Here is a 16,778-nt window from a genome sequence, read left to right as displayed (position 1 = left end):
GACTTAGAATTGATGTTGGAATGGGTTAAGACTCTTGGAGATGTTGGGATTGGGTGAATGCGTTTTGCATGTGAGAAGGACATGAATTTGGAGGGAGCTAGATGGTGGACTATCACGAGTTCCAAAATTTCTATGTTGAAATTCTAGTTCAAAAGTATCTTAGAATGTGCCCTTCTTAGAAATGAGGTTGTTGCAGATTTAATTAGTTAAGATGAGGTTAGGAGGGAGAGCCCCAAATCCAATGTGACCGACATCCTTCTAAAAGGAGGAAATTTGGACACAGAGACATACACAGAGGGAAAACACCCCATGAAGACTGGAATTCTGCCACAAGCCGAGGAACTGACAGAATCTAGGAGAGAGGCCTGGAACAGAGCCTTCCCTAGTGCCTTCTAAGGGAACATGGCGCTGTCATTACAAAGTACCATAAACTGAATGGCTTAGACAACAAAAATTTATTGTCTCATAGTTCTGGAAGTTAGAAGTGCGAGATCAAGTGTCAGCAGGGCCTGGTGTTCAGACCACAATGTCTCATGTTCTCAATTTGATTTCAGCTGGGTTTATTGTTATTGCTTTTTAAAAAATTTTTATTTTAATAGAGGAAACAAAGGTGTCTGAAGATGACGAAATGGAGAGACTCTACAAATCGTTGGAGCAAGCTAGTCTCTCTCCTCTCGGGGACCGACGGCCTTCAACCAAAAAGGAGCTGAGAAAGTCCTTTGTGAAGCGATGTAAGAATCCATCCATAAATGAGAAACTTCACAAAATCCGAACCTTGAACAGCACATTGAAGGTAAAAAATTTCAGATTGTGGATAAACTCTGGGTGTGGGGCAAGGAATGGCTGCTTCTGCAGAGATTCATGCCCACCGGTGTGTGTGTTTGGGTGGAGGGGAGGGCAGTAAAAGTAACTATAATCTCTGTAGGTTGGGATGACCTTTGGCCTCCTTAAAGTACTAGAACGTTTGCACAGTAGCACCAAATGCACTTTTCTACAATAGGCCTTGATTTTTACATTCACTTTGGTATAAAAGTTCAAATGTCAAGCTCCTAGAAGATAAGGACCATGTGTAATTTTTTTTGTACCCTTTACTTAGCACCGTAAATGTTGATGAAGGCTTGGGATAGTCAACTTGTGAGAATAAACAGTGAGATTCATAAGATTTTGGAATTTCATTGGATTCATTAAAGAGTGCCATTCTTCTTCTCTCCTACTTCCAGAAGAAAATATCTAGATTTCAGATAGAGCCAAGACTTCATGATTCTCAGACGTAGGCTCTGGAGTGAAGAAACACGTGAGAGACAGGCAATGGAAAAGGTACACTCGATGGTAATAGACTAGCAAGTGTTTTCACAATGGGAATGAGGCACAGGGCGCAAAACGTACTGAGGCTATTTCCAGGTCCTCTTCAACTAAAATGGTTCTTCACAACAAAAGCATCCTGCTTTCACATGTAGATTATAGCATGAACAGGAGGAGGCCAGGAGACTTTGTAAAATAGTCCCAAATTAGCAGAAGATTTATAGATGCTGAAAAGCCTTGATAGATTCTGCAGTTTCATTCTGGGTTGTATATGTCCTTTTGCATCAAGAATTTGAGTCTCTTTCCAGGAAGAAACAGCAATCAAAAGCCAAGGCTACAAAGAAACGGCTGAGGGACTCTTCGTCAGATGTCCCTGTTAGTAGAATAGCTAAGCATCCTAAGAGGCTGCAAAAATGAGGCTGAAAAAGAAAAGGAAGAGGAGTATTTTAATTATACAAAGAAAAACAAAGTGTAGAGAAATTCTCTAACGTTTAATGATAGACATTAGCAGCACTCCTTTCAGAGCCAAAAATGTTCTATTCCATGGTATGTATGAAATTGATAAACGTGTTTGGTCATTCAGTGTAGTATTTTACGATCTTATTTGTGATAACTGATGTGAGTGAATACATTTTTCATTAGACCAATATTTCCTGAATCTTACCGTGTACCAGGCTCTATTCTTGGGCACTGGGACCACTGAGTGCACCACACTGGATGGTGGAACAGAGAGGAAAATAGAATGCGGTCTGCTGAGCGGTGTAGCTGATACAAGCTTGGGTGCTTTGGTAGCCCCAGAGGAGGGACATGGCTGCCTATCTGAAGCCATTAGGGACAAAGTCATGAAGATGCTGACAACTGGTCCGTGAGTAAGAGATGAAGAATATTAGGGTTAGAAGGAAGGGCATTCATGGAGGAGGAAATGTATGTCAATGGATGATATATTGCAGTCCATGTTGGGAGAAACAAGGAACATGTTAAGGAGAGGATGGACAGTTCAGGCCATTTCTAGAAGGAGAAAGACTATGGTCTTAGCAGAATAGCTAAGAACAGAATAGCAACTCAGGACTCTAGATGGTCACAGGACCGTGCCCTGACCTGGCCACAGGGAGGCCAGGTTTGTACAAAGAATTCAAAGCTTTTATTGGCCCATAATATGATTCTCTGTGACCTCTTGCTCTCCATGCACTGTGGCCATGGAATTTATGAATTCAGCTCTTTCTTTTCTCCCTGTGTATTAGTTACCTATTGTGAGGTAACAACCCCAAATTTACCAACTACAGACAATGAACATTTGTCTTTTCACAGTTTCTGTGGGTCAGGAATCTTGGCATGGAGCGAGGTGTTTCTCTTCCAGGTCTCTCACAGACGGCAATCCCGGCATCAGCCGGGACTTTGTTCATTCCTCCATTGGGGAGGGTGTGATCCTAGGCTCTATCTGTCATGTGGTTGTTGGCAGGATCCAGTCCCTTGCATGTTGTCGGACTGAGGTCCCAGTTGCTCACACATTTCCTTGCTCTGTGGACATACGGTAGCTTCCCAAATGGAAGTTGGCTTTCCCCAGAGTGAGTAAGACAGGAACAGTGAGTGAGCAAGATAGATCAGTCCTGTCTCAGCTGTGACACCACATCACAGTTACAGGGCACTGTGCATTAGGAGCATAAAACTCTGGTATAAAAGTCAGCCCGTGTTCAAGGAGGGGAGAATTACGTAAGGGTGGGAATGCCAGGAAGGCAAGGAGCACAGGGGGCCATCTCGGGGGCGTCTACCACACCCATGTGAACATCTGTTGTCTCTGTACACTGCTGGAAAGGATCCCTTTCCACAGGATCCCTTAGGCCTCACAAAAATGTAATGCTAGGCTGCGGAAACATAACCCATGTTATACGGTCCTCCTGTGAACCTCATCGTGAGGGGGAAGTCATGCTGATGTGGAAATTGGCCTTTTGGGGAAAAAAAAGCACATCGGCCTATTGACTGGAGAAAGATCGTTCAGTACATGTATGATTATTCATGTCAAAAGTCTTTAAGACTTACTTTAGCTATTTTTAATCGAATGACATTTCATTATAATTGTTTTAAAATTCAGAGCAGTTGAGGGGAACAGGAGAGATGCCTGGAAGGGGCCACAGTACAGCTTCTCAGGTCATCTTCTGACCTCAGTGGTGGCTTGGTTACAAGATATGTCCATTTCGTGGTAATTCATCAAGCACAAGCCTTTTTATATGAGTGCTTTTCTGTACATATTACATTGTAATATAAATGTGATTTGAAAAATACTTCAAAGATGCGGTGTGGACAAACACACCGTTTCATACAGAAACAAGGAAACTTCTAACAATAATGTTTATGTTAGTGATAGGCACATTCCATAAATAAAGAAAAATCCCTGCACTGGGATTGTATTGGAACAAATTCTCTTCATGGGAATTCTTCCAGGATGTTGAATGAACTATCATGTCATATACTAAATGTAGATCTTTAGGAAGTTGTGATAACTCAACATCCATTGACTTTTGGCTAAACATGTCTTTATTTTAAAATGAACGATTAATGGGTCTGCCTGGAACTTTCTCTCAGGGTTATTCTGGTCTGTGTCCAAAGAGAAACGAACCCTCCTTTCCTCAACTGCTCTGGTAGAAGACATTTCCAGCGCTTAGTTCTTGACTATTTGGAGTGAAAAAGGAAAGTATAGCATTGTCTCTTTCATGGTATTATCTGGAAGCCCTGCCAGACCCGGCCTGCCTACCAGAAGACCAGGAGGATGTCGTAAAGGTAGTTCAAAGCGTCCGGTGGGCCTCCTGCACCACAGCAGGGAGAAGCAGGGCCAGCGCGCCATGCTGCTGACTGAGTCGTGGGCTAGGAAGCAGTTCAGAGGCTCTTTTTGTTTCATTAATTTCCTTCCTTTCTATTCTCGTCTACAGTAATTTCTTTTTATCCATAAAAGAACACAGACTTGAGCCAAACGGTAAGAAACTTGAACTGCTTAGAGCTGAGCACTATATGAGAAGTGTCAGGCCAAAGTTGAAGAGACCCTTTCCTGAAACCTTTGATCACATTTAGAGGGGTGGTTTATTCATTTTGCCTTAAGAGAATCAATTCTTCACATTGTGTTACTCTGCAAAGATCTTCGTTCTTTTGGTAAAATATTAGGATCTCTCTCTGAAGTGGATGTCACAATTTTTTTGTGTGTGGAAGAAACTAGAGATTTGAAAATTTCTTACGGAGTTTTAAGTTTTCATTCCCGTATAGTTAACATAAAGGGTTATATCAGTTTCAGGTGTACAATATAGTGTTTCAGCACTTTTGTACCACACCCGCTGCTCATCATGAGAAGTGGACTCTTTAAACTCCATCACCTGTTTCACCCCAGATGTCAAAATTTAGGGACAAAATAAAACTCCTTAAATAACTTCATATGAATAGCACTATTGTGATACCAAAGGAAGAAAGCTTATTTATTTTTATTTTTATTTTAGAGGGGAAGATTGTTATCTGAATGTAGGTGTTGAGAACTCAGAGGGAAGAGAGAAAACTCCCTTGGCCTTGCTTAACTTTCTACCACCAATCTTTTCTAGTTATCCACTCGTCTACCCTGCCTTCCCTCTGCTTCTGGTTCACGGTCAACCTGCTTGTTATCACTCCTTGGTTACTTTACCACTACACAATTTTTCTTTCCTTCCTGGAATCCATATATATATATATATATATATATATATATATATATATATGTGTGTGTGTGTGTGTATTTTAACCTCAACCTCCATCTGTCACCACATTATTGCTCTCTTGATTCAGAATTATAAATCTTACCACTCAGACTAGTATGTACATAGTACTTTATTGGAGATCCACATTTCAAGAAAACAGGAAAAAAAAAAGAAGCAAAATGTAGTAAAATGCCCCAAGTAAAACATAAGTTAAAGTGTGAAGAACAAATAATACATTTTTGTGCCAATGTTTGTGATCATCTAAAACCAGATCCCTCATTTGGATCGAATAAATGCTACCAGTTCTAGAATCTCTAAAACTTATATGCAAATGTATAGATATAAATATCTATATACTTATATGTAAACAAATAGGACGTATGTAATAAATAATACGTATATAAAATACATACATGTAAACATTTTTGTTTGTTTATGGAGAGGATTTCCTTAGGCTCTAAATAGAGTTCACGATATAAAAAAGATTTAAAAGCAGAGGCGCCTGGGTAGCTCAGTCATTTAAACATCCAACTCTTGATTTTGGCTCAGATCACGATTTGTGCTTGGTGAGTTTGAGCCCCGTGCTGTGCTCTGTGCTGACGGTGCAAAGCCTACTTGGAACTCTCTCTTTCTCTCTGCCCTTCCTCTGTGCTCTCTCTTCTCTCTCTCTCTCTCAAAATAATAGACATTAAAAAAAGAGATTTAAAAGCAAATGGGTAATTATTCATTCACATTTTATTTCATATATTCTTTCTTTTTCCAGCAAGCATTTAGTGAATGTCTACCACGTATGAACCGTTCTTTGATGCACTTGGGGTCTCACAGTGGGCATACGAGACAAAAATCCCTTTCCTTAAGAAGCTTATGTTTAGGTAGAGGAGAAAATAAAAATAACTAAGTAAATAAATCAATTTTATAGTACGCTAAATGATGATAGATTTGATAGAGAATAGAAGTGGGGGTGAGGAATGCTGATGGATTGATTTTTAATTAGGAAAGGCATGAAAAGCCTTTTTGAAAGATGAAATTTGAGTGAAATCTGAAAAGAAGGGAGTGAGTCTTGAGGCTATCTGAGGCAGAATGTTACAGGCAAAGAACAAAAATGCAAGTGCCTTGGTCCGGGAATGCCTAGTAGGCTTAAGGAAGAGCAAGGAGGTCGTTTGGCTGGAGTGTTTTGGGGGGCTGGAGCACGGAGAAAACAGCTCAGAGGGGCAATGGGGGATTCCATCACATAGTGCCTTAGTGCCACTGCTAATACCTTAACTTCAACTCAGTGAGATAGGAAGCCTTTGGAAGGTTCTGAGCACAGCTGTGCTGTAGTTTGACATATTTGGAAAGTAGAGCTCTGGATTTGCTGGTGGACTGGCAGTGAGAGAAGGAGTCAAGGGTGACTCCAGTGTTTGGCCTGAGCCACTGGAAATGTGGAATTGCCATTGGGTGCTTTGCAAAAGGCCATGGCGGGAAGAGGTTTCAATGAGTACTGGAAATTGGGGTGGGTGGGACACTTAGAGAATAATAGGAGCCTCGTTTTGGACGTGTTACATTTGAGATGCCCCGTTCACGTCCAGGTGGAGCTGCAGAAGAGGGGGTGTAGACAAACAAGTCTGAAGTTCAGGGGAGAGATTAGGCTTGCAAAATAAATTTGTGACCCTTAGTGCATAGGGAGAATGGGAGACATGAGATTACCAAGAACGTGGATGTACATACAGAGGCAGCTAAAGGCTGAGATTCTAGAGCTCTCCAATCTTAAGAGATTGGACTAGAATGAAGAATCAGCAATAGAGATTTAGAATAAATGGCCATTTTGGGGATGAGAAAAATGTGTCACAGAAATGACTCGATGACAGTGTTTAAGAAGGAGGAGCCGATAGTTTTAGATGCTGTTGGTAAGTAAGTTAATGATAGTTACTGGATTTAGCAACATGGAGGTCATTGATGGCCTGAGCAAGAGGAGTTCGGGTTGAACCGTGATGGGCGTGGTTCTATGAGAGAATGGGCAAGGGGACATTGGAGACAAGGTGAGGAGTAGAGCCTTTGCTGGAACAGGGATGTGGGCTTGAGAAGGCTTTGAAGATGGGAGAGGTAATGGCACATATGATGACCAAGTAGATAGAGATGGGAAGTTAATGAGTCACAGGGAAGAGGGGAGAATTGCCAGAGTGGGTTTCTTGAGTATGAGGGAGTGGGTGACAGTGCACAAGTGGAGACTGGCCTTTGCTAGGAGCACAGATATTTTATCCAAAAGAACAGGAAGCAAGGCAGGGATGTGCTTGTGTTGATATAGGGAGTGGGCAGTAGGAACTTGGGAGAAGTGTTCTTTTGATTGTTTCCATTTCCTCAAAAAAAAAAAAAATAGAAAACAAGGTCTTCAGCTGCAAAGGAGGATGGGGGAGGGAAGGAGATTTGGGAAGAGATGGAAGGTTTTGAAATAGTAATTTGGGAAATTGGGAGAAAAAAGGGGTAGGAAAATATGACTAATGGATAGTAGTGAAAGGCACTTAGTGGCACTGGTCATAAATTTGAACTACAACCCCTGATTCTGGTTGTGAATTTTTAGCTACACGCATGGTGGCCTGGGGATAGGCAGAAAGATTGGTTTAAAATAAACATGTATTGACTGTCTCCCTGGCACTTGGCATTGTTTTACGTGCAAGACACACGGGAATGAATAAAATGTCGATTTTCTTAAGAAGCTTTAGAATACGGGGTACGTGGGTGGCTCAGTCGGTTAAGCGTCTGACTTCTGCTCAGGTCATGATCTCACAGTTCGTGAATTTGAGCCCCGCATTGGACTCTGTGCTGACAGCTCGGAGCCTGGAGCCTGCTTCGGATTCTGTGTCTCCCCATCTCTCAGCCCCTCCCCCACTCATGCTCCGTCTCTCTCTCTCTCTGTCTCTCAAAAATAAAAAAACACTTAAAAAAATTAAAAAAGAAGCTTAAGAGTAGGTGGCATGACAGATCCATGAACATCTAAGTATAACATGTTAAGTTCTAAGCATTGGAAGGCATGAGAGCATAAATAAAGCTTCTCAGTGCATTTAGGGGTTCAGAGAAGATTTTCTGGAGAACAGGATGCCTGAAGTGAGTATAGATTTATGAGTTATAGTAAAATCCGGTAAAGAAAGATTGGAAACTGTTCCATGTGAAGGCAACTCCAGGAAGTAGAGTTCACCAGAAGAAAGATATGGAAGGTCCTGCCTGTGGCACAACATCGCGGAGTGTGGACTGGCATCGTGCGGGGCGGGGGGGGGGGGGGCGGGAATGCACATCAACACAGAGCAGGAAATGAGAAGGGCGTGGGGATCAACAGATAGAGCTCAAATCCTTAGGACTTTGGACATGAAGGAGGACCATTCAGAGGACTCGGCATTCTGGGTGGATGTCCTGCACGGCCCGTGGAGGGTGGATTTAAAGTGAGGATTAGGGGCAGGGACACATCAGGTGTGATGAATTGGATTAGGATTATGGTCAGATGGATGGTGGAAACAAGAATAGATTTGAGATAAAATTGTCAGGACTAAGCGACCGTTCTTGAACGTGGAGGCTGTTACACCTCATTTTTCTCTCATTCCTTGGCTACAGAACACTCTCTTCACCTGACCCAGGCATTTCAGACGTGTGTGTTACTGGGTACAGAGGAGGCAGGGTAAAACAATACAGATAGATCGTTTGTTCCATTAGTATCATCGGAACACATACTGTTTTGATGGGAGGCTAGTAGTCTTTTCTTTGAACAAAAAGGTAGCCTATATATTTATTCAGTGTGTGTTAACTAAATACATGCACGTGAGTTATTAAAAATGAAGGTAATTTAATAAAGATATATTTTGTGCCATCTTGTGTCTTAGGGAACGTACTACATCCCAGTTTTACTTAGTGAAGTTTGGGTGGTCAATGAAATGATTATACAGTTGTAAGTTGTAGAAGAAATAATGGTCACTCTGAGATAGAAACATTACTGAGGTGTGGAATAAGGGTCGGTGAGGGAGAATCCATGTGGAAGATCCTGGCTACGTTCTTCTACTGGCCCTTGGGTGGGAGAACTTAACGTTTTCTTGGCAAATGTATGCAAATGAATGTCCTGTCATATCTCTTAGGCTTCCGGATTAGAATATTAATGTGTAAAAACACTTTGATAATTTTATGGCGAATGTATATGTGTATCTGTAAAAGATTTGAAGAGGGTTTATTGAAATTAAAATACTCACTACATCTCCCCACCCCCCTCCTTTTTTTTTTTTTTTTTTTTTTTTTTTCCTTCTTGGACAGTGTAAAGAACATGACCTGGCCATGATTAACCAGTTGCTGGACGATCCGAAGTTGACAGCCAGAAAATACAGGGAGTGGAAGTTGATGAACACCCTGCTGATCCAGGATATCTATCAGCAGCAGCGGGCCCCCACGTCTGCCCACGAGGGCACCCCCCAGGGTCTCGAGAAACCACCTTCCTCTGCCCAAGTTGGAAATTCTATCTGAGAACAAGCCAACATTCTCTCCCCTTTTATCGTACCCCGAGCAGCTCTTCAAGATGTTGCGAGAGCTCTCCTTAAAAGGAAAACTGAAACCAATTCCTCAAGCAGTGGCTGCTCCTCTAAAGGCGCGACTTAGGTGAGGACCTACTGTGTTGGCAACAGGAGCCCTCCTTCCGGTGGCAGTGCTTACATGGAGACTGGAGGGATTGAGCTCAGTTGAACAAACACCATGTCCCTCCTAGGAGCTCATGGTTATGCTAGGCTTTAGGTGGGATGTGAGAAATGTGTCTTCTGTTCTTTGCCCTCAAGAGAACGACAGCGGCACGAAGATTCTAATGGACAAAGATCACGTTCTACCAAGGATAATTATTCATAGAAGTGTTGTGTTTTCCAAAAGAAGAATGTAAGGATGTACATATTCCACTGGGTTGGGTAGTTGAATTCTTCGAATCATTTATGTTTTGAGTGGAGGAATGTGTTTTATGGCAGCAACTGGAACGAGACAGTTGTGGTGTTGTGGAACCAAAATCTCTTGCCTTTGGTCCAGAACGGTGGTGCCTTTTCCGTGAACTGAGAAATACTTCAGAGCGAGTGGTGTGTGGGAGAGCCCGAGGAGGAGGTGTGCCCTGTCTTCCCACTCTCTCAAAGGACAGCTTGATGTTTCCACACTCTACCCAGGTGGGGGGGATCTGATTAAAGTTTCCTTTCCACAGAGCAGCTACAGAAATACGTTTTATTACACTTCGAGACCTCCACTCCCTCCTAGCCTTTCTAAACCACTGTAGGAGATAGAAATAAGTCCAGCGGGGAATGTTTGCTGCGTTCGTCCCTGGGTGTGGTGCCTCTGCACAGTGTCAATTTATGTCCAGTTTCCCCAGGATCAAGATTGACAAGACGATTCTGGTGTCTGAATGGTTTTGATATCCTGACTCCAGAAAACCCAATGAAAACAACAGAAGAGTTAAAATATGATTATTTTATTTTTGTATGTTTATGTCTCACTTTGGGTCCTCTGTGAATAGCTCTCTATAATGTTTGTTATTTAAGTATATTTATAGAAGGTCAAATTACTAGTGTTGTAAAAGATGGTAATTATACATTTTGCTCAATGTATATTCTCTAAGTATATACTTTTTTGCTTGAGAAAGTAGGAATACTGTTGATTCACTGGAGTTATTATGTTGCACTATGCTGGATGAGGAATGCTCAGGATATCTTGTGGGATAAATACGGAGGCATGCGTTAATAATCTTCCATTTTCTGGCTTCTTTCTCTTTCTCTCCCTCTCTTTCTCAACCCAGAGTGCTCAGATTTCTCTATCTGTGGTCAGGCATTCTTTTAACCAGAAAAGGATCTTCACCTTAGGTTATTTCTTGTAGTGAATAAACTTTGTAAGCTTTATGCCATTTATGCCCACAAGCCCTAAACCAAATGAAACACAGCTAATATGGTGTTTTGTCTAAGGTCTAATAGAAATTTTGGGGTCTGTTAAAGAGAACTCGTTTTATTACTAATTACTAATCATGAATATTTCTCATAAGAATAACCACAACCCAGCAAAAACCCAGTTTGGCCTTACCCCTAGCAAATGGTCAGGCTAACACAGTGTGCTTTATAGAGTCAAAGTGTGGCTTGACATTCAAGTGGAAATAACCGTCTTTTTTAATCTGCAAACTAGATGGAAATAGTTGTTGAATATTTCCTCAAGCTTTACTCAGAAGTGTTAATACTTTGTAAACAACAACAATCCTCGTATTAAGAAAGAAAAAAAACAGGAAACAAGTCAGAGTACTAGAAGCTTTTGTAAGATAAAAGATTATGTCAGTCCCTATGGCCCAGTAAACATTTAAGGGGACCTATCCCAAGTGGAGTGTGCTGGGCCAAGGACTCCCCGGAAGGGGGGGCCTGGCCCCGGTGAATGTTCTGTTGGCCCCAGCTCTGGATGCAACCATACAGGTCCTCAGATTAGACCCCGAAGCTCCTGCTTTGAGAGGCCAGTGCTTTACTGTCTTTACTCTGGGAATCATCACTGATTATTTCTACAATTAGCAGCTATTAGAAGGTTAATTGTTTAGGATTCACAGTGTAAACAGATTGTTGAGAGAAGGAGACATAATAATGGACATAATAATTAATAATTCCACCTTCTTTCCTTTGGCTTGAAATACTAACCTATAAACTTCAAAACAATTTTTCTAAATTGAGGTGCCCCAGAAGCTTTTGGCCCGGGCTTGTGAATACACCTCAGTGCTTTACTTTGGCTTTGGCTTTTCATGAATACACGCTTAGGTGACCGTGTAGGGTAAATTCCTTAGGAGCACTCCAAATTAAAGGCAAAAGAGGTCCATGAGATTGCTGAATTAAACCTTTCAGTTACTTTTCAAAGTCAGGTTAGTCTAGAAGCTTTGGCTTTGTTAAAGCACATACTGTGCAGAATGTCCCCCAATGAAAGTGAGATCCAGCTGCCCCGTCCTGCCCCCTCTCTTCTAGACCAGGCTCACCTTCTGGTTAGTGTTTCACCCTCTGAAAACACTTTCACTCTGCATTGCTTTGTGTTAGGAAGTAAGGGGCTGTCTCTGTGAGGTCCCAGCTTCAGCTGTGGCCACTAAGAGGAAGTGGAGGGTAGTGGGAAGTGACAGGAAGAATGGGTGACACTTTCCCTGACACTCAATTTAGGAATAACTCAGCCTTGTTGTTGTTGTTGTTTCAAAGGATATTAGGAAAACTGGATTACTTCAGTTTATTCCTGAGGGTTAGGTCATCTCTGAAATGGATTTTGGGTAGTTTCATGGGGTTCACAGGGTAACTCTTTTGCCCATTCCTGTAGATGTAGGGTCTGAAGGCTGTGAAATGACCCAGAGCCATGCCAGCTCAGGAAGCAGAGAACCTGAGTGTAATCAGGTCCAAACCTGTGGCACCTGCTGTGGATTAGGATCTGGATGGGACTCCTCTTTGGGGTTGTGTGGAGGACCATTTCTCTCTATTATCAGCCTGTAGACCCAAACTAGTGCCTGATAGGATACCTCCGTGGCTGGAACATTGCAGCACGCGCTGAATCAAATGGTCCCACACTTGAAGGGCGTCTATTACTTTTAATAAGTCTTTGTTCCGGCACAATCTCAGCTTGGCATCAAAGACCTAAGAAGAATCATAAGGTATATATTACTGCCAAGACTCCCAGAAGCCTAAGAAAGATTATGTTTGGAGTCAGATTTCAGTGTGAAACCCAAGCCTTATATTTACGTAGCACTTTGTTGTTTGCACGTATGCGTGTTTCAGGCTTCCGTCCCTTTCCCTCCCCAGTGGTCTTGGTGGGATGGCTGTGGATGATCACTCCTCCTTTTTTGACAGGGAGGAAAGAAACTCCTCCCATTTCTCTCATTCTTCTCTCTCCCGGTTCCTTGCGCAGTCACTGTTGGGCCCCAGCCCTGTGACGTGCAGTGTGCATGCATTGCCGGGGTGGCCGGGGTGGCCGGGGTGGCCAGGGTGGCCGGGGTGGCTTTTGTGAAGTCATCGGCTGGGAGCCTGAGGGGAGGCTCTTTTACTTGAGCACGGTCTCTTCCCCAGGGCCGAGGGGCTGCCCTTCCTGCAGCAACCGACTGCTGGGTTGACCATGAGTTGGGGTGTGACCCAATCACTGTGCTTCCTTTTCCTTCCTTCTGTAACTTCCATGCTTGTTGGGTGCTGTGAGATCCGTGGATGAAAGAGGTGGTTGAAGAAATGGAGATCATTTGTTTTCCTCTAAAAGCCAGTCGGAGATGGAGTCTGGTGACTCGGGGTTAGGCCCTCAGCCTTCCTCTCCCAATTTCTTCTCCTGCAGCATTTTGATACAAAGCCATGCAGAAGATGTGGGTAATTTAGGCCCAGAGGATGCCCATCCAAAACAGGCCAGTGTGTTAAAAATAACCGATAACTGGGGCGCCTGGGTGGCGCAGTCGGTTAAGCGTCCGACTTCAGCCAGGTCACGATCTCGCGGTCCGTGAGTTCGAGCCCCGCGTCGGGCTCTGGGCTGATGGCTCAGAGCCTGGAGCCTGTTTCCTATTCTGTGTCTCCCTCTCTCTCTGCCCCTCCCTGTTCATGCTCTGTCTCTCTCTGTCCCAAAAATAAATAAATGTTGAAAAAAAATTAAAAAAAAAATAACCGATAACTTTTGGTTCGTTTTAGGGTATATCTCTTCTTCAGTCTATTAGAATATGATATTTGAGAGTCCAATTTATTTTCCTTCTAATTTTTTGTGTACTTACCTCGCAAGAGAAATCGAGTCCTAGAAATGTCAGGTGGCCGCCCTGCTAGGGTTTTGTAATATGTAATGAAAAAGGAAAGCCCCTGAAACTGATTTTTAACAACCCATATGAAGCGGGTTAGGGAGCAGGAATAATTCCAGCCGTCACAGAAAGCTCCTCTCTCTGAACAGGATTTTGACAGCTCTGTGTTCTTCTAGGTTGTGAGACAGGAAGCAGTTTCCCTGCTTCCTCTGCACATTTTTACTCTTCCCCAATTCTACCATAGACCACAGAAGACATTGAAAATGATTCTCCGTTAAAAAACAAAGTTTGTCCGTATCTCTTCCTGTGAGACTTAACTGCACTATATTGATATTTCTTCATGTTGCGTCCAAAGGGGAAGCATGCCCCGTGGACACATTTAGCATCCCATAATAAAAACCAGAATTTTTAGTCACCGTAGACTTTAATGTCCTTGCATGATGGGGATGTGACTGTTAGCGCTGCATGGTGTTTGGGGCAAGATGATAATGTGGAAATGACACCTTCAATGTCATTGTGCTTTCGTTCTCTGTCACCTATCCTCTTTGAACAGAAAAAAAGAGGCACGGCTCATTTCTTCTGCTTTGTTTTTTGAGAGTGACTTGTAAGATACAAATAAAAACAAGAGAAAATATATCTAGTAAATGACATGGAAAAAACTACCGAAATCTACTACTGTGTTCATTTTTCTGGCCTGCTGTGATGCTTCCTCCAAGAACAAGCTCCCCTGGAAGGGTTTGAGGACTGGGCTTTTAGTTTCTGTAAAGGTTATAGTGCCCTCTGGTGGCCATCATAAGAACAACTGATTCTAGACTATTCTTATTTTCAAAGCATTTAATTGTGTTGGAAAGTCTGTTTCAGTAATAACAGATGTGGTTATTCTCCAATGGTCCTTACCTTACAGGCTTGTTAGTAAAATACGTATTTTTTCAAAATTGTTGGTCCACAAAATTTGACTTGCACGTACATTGTTAGGCACTCACACTTTATTCAGAGAATTTTTAAAATTTGCAGATCATAAAATTAAGACCTGTGGCACATATGTTCCCTAAACATGTAAGTGTTTTGGGAGAAATGAACAAATATTGAAATAGCATAATAACTTGCCTTTAGTTTGGATCACTGAGGAGGAAGTTCACCTGCGTTGGAACTGGATTCACACATCTTTAATTGCTGTCTACACAAACAAAGGGTTATTCCCCCCGCCGCCCCCGCTTTCCCAGTTCTCCACTTCGCATACATGTTCACCCTACCCCTCTGTTTTCTCCATTGGGCTACCACCAATTATGTCTAGGCTCCCACATAGAAGTTGGAAAAATTATTCTAGACCAAGGGGATGAGCAAAAGGCATATGTACGGTGTGTTCCTGATTTCTAGAACAATTCTTACAGTTTTCTATTGCTGCCTGTAACAGATTACAAATTTAGCAGCTTCAAAGAATGTGTGTTTTCTTATGGTTCTGGAGGTCAGATTTTAGGCTTTCTTGGGCTAAAATCAAGGTGTTGGCAACATTATGTTTCTCTGGAGGCCCAGGGGAGAATACATTCCCTTCCCTCTTCAGGTCCCCCACATTCTTTGCTCCTTGGCTCCCTTCGTCCATCTCCAAAGTCAGCAATATCGTATCTCTGTGCACACTTCTTCCTAGTCACCTGCTTCTAAGGACCCTTGTGATTACATTGGGGTCCATTTGATTGATCCAGGAGACTCTTTCCATTTTAATGTCAGCTGATTAGCAATGTGACTTCAATCTGCAACCTTGATTCCCCCTTTGGGGTGCACACACAATTTCCAGTGATTAGATGACCCTTGTTCTGCCTACTGCAAGCCTCCATTTTCAAATAGCCTGCGTAGTCCCATCAATTTCTGAACCATTGATTTCTCCCAGAAATTCTAGATTTCCAAGTTTTAAGCACAGGCATGAAAGTTCTTTGTCATACTATGCGACTTGAATTTGATTTCATCAAAATATGTTCACATAAGAAAGGTAATTCCATCTTTATGAGGAGAAAACAAAGTCTTAGGTTTTAAAAAAAAAATGTTTCTTTAGGGGCACCTGGTGGCTCAGTCAGTTGAGCCTCTGACTTTGGCTCAGGTCATGATCTCGTGGTCTGTGAGTTCGAGCCCCGTGTCGGGCTCTGTGCTGACAGCTCAGAGCCTGGAGCCTGCTTCGGATTCTGTGTCTCCCTCTCTCTCTGACCCTCCCCTGTTCATGCTCTGTCTCTCTCTCAAAAATAAATAAACATTAAAAAAGTGTTTTTTTATGTTTATTTTTGAGAGAGAGAGAGAGACTGAGCACTAGTTGGGGGGGTGGGGGTGGGCAGAGAGAGAGAGACAATTCAAAGCAGGCTCCAGGCTCCGAGCTGTTGGCACAGAGCCTGACGTGGGGCTCGAACTCATGGACCCGAACCGTGAGACATGACCTGAGCTGAAGTTGGCGGCTTAACCAACTGAGCCATCCAGGGGTCCCAGCCTGCCCCCGCCCCCCCCGACAAAGTCTTAGCTTTTAAAATCACATGTACCCAGATGTAACAGGTGACAGTATTTTAACAATCAGATCAGGGTTTAATAATGCCTGCATTTAAGACAAAGCATTAGTCACTTTCAAGCAACAAGAATCATAAAGCGAAGGATATCTAGACTTCATATTCTTGGGTTTGTGAGCTGCCCTGTGCCATGTCAGACTGACGAGGGCTTGGCCAAGTCACAGGATAAAGAGACTCTTGGTCAGTGCAGATGTTCAAACGTACTGTTTGATGTTCAATGTTCTGACAAGCATAGAGTTTTTAGAGGTCCTGGCCCTTGTAAATCACAATCTGACCATTATATTCATCTTTTCTCTTAAACAAACAACCAAATGAACAAACAAGGAAACCTGTATTTATAGGTAATTCTAGGATGCTGGTCTGTTAGTTTTTCTAGTCATATGTTTTAGGAAGTAATAAACACTCTACCAACACTGAAATCTCCACTCTGTCTTGGCAATTCTGTCTAGAGTGGGAGGTGTAGAGAAGGGACAAAATTCCCAGGAA

At 42.6% G+C, this 16,778-nt stretch overlaps 2 protein-coding genes across 14 annotated transcripts in view; one reads left to right on the top strand and one right to left on the bottom strand.

Annotated features, from left to right (window-relative positions):
• IPCEF1 (interaction protein for cytohesin exchange factors 1) overlaps nt 1–11,247 on the top strand; it is a 178,748-nt gene extending 167,501 nt beyond the window's left edge. For all 13 annotated transcript variants that reach the window (XM_030316629.2, XM_030316628.2, XM_030316630.2 and 10 more), the window contains 2 exons: nt 600–793; nt 9,282–11,247. In XM_030316629.2, coding sequence (XP_030172489.1) covers nt 600–793; nt 9,282–9,488 — 401 coding nt within the window. In that variant the 3' untranslated portion in view covers nt 9,489–11,247. The remainder of the gene's footprint in view (nt 1–599; nt 794–9,281) is intronic.
• The window catches only part of OPRM1 (opioid receptor mu 1), a 178,745-nt gene that overhangs the window by 61,163 nt on the left and 100,804 nt on the right, over nt 1–16,778 (bottom strand). The gene's annotated exons all lie outside the window — the stretch shown is intronic.

Source organism: Lynx canadensis, chromosome B2, assembly GCF_007474595.2.
Source record: "Lynx canadensis isolate LIC74 chromosome B2, mLynCan4.pri.v2, whole genome shotgun sequence".
NCBI classification, from domain to species: Eukaryota; Metazoa; Chordata; class Mammalia; order Carnivora; family Felidae; genus Lynx; species Lynx canadensis.
This window is presented reverse-complemented; position numbering and strand designations above follow the sequence as displayed.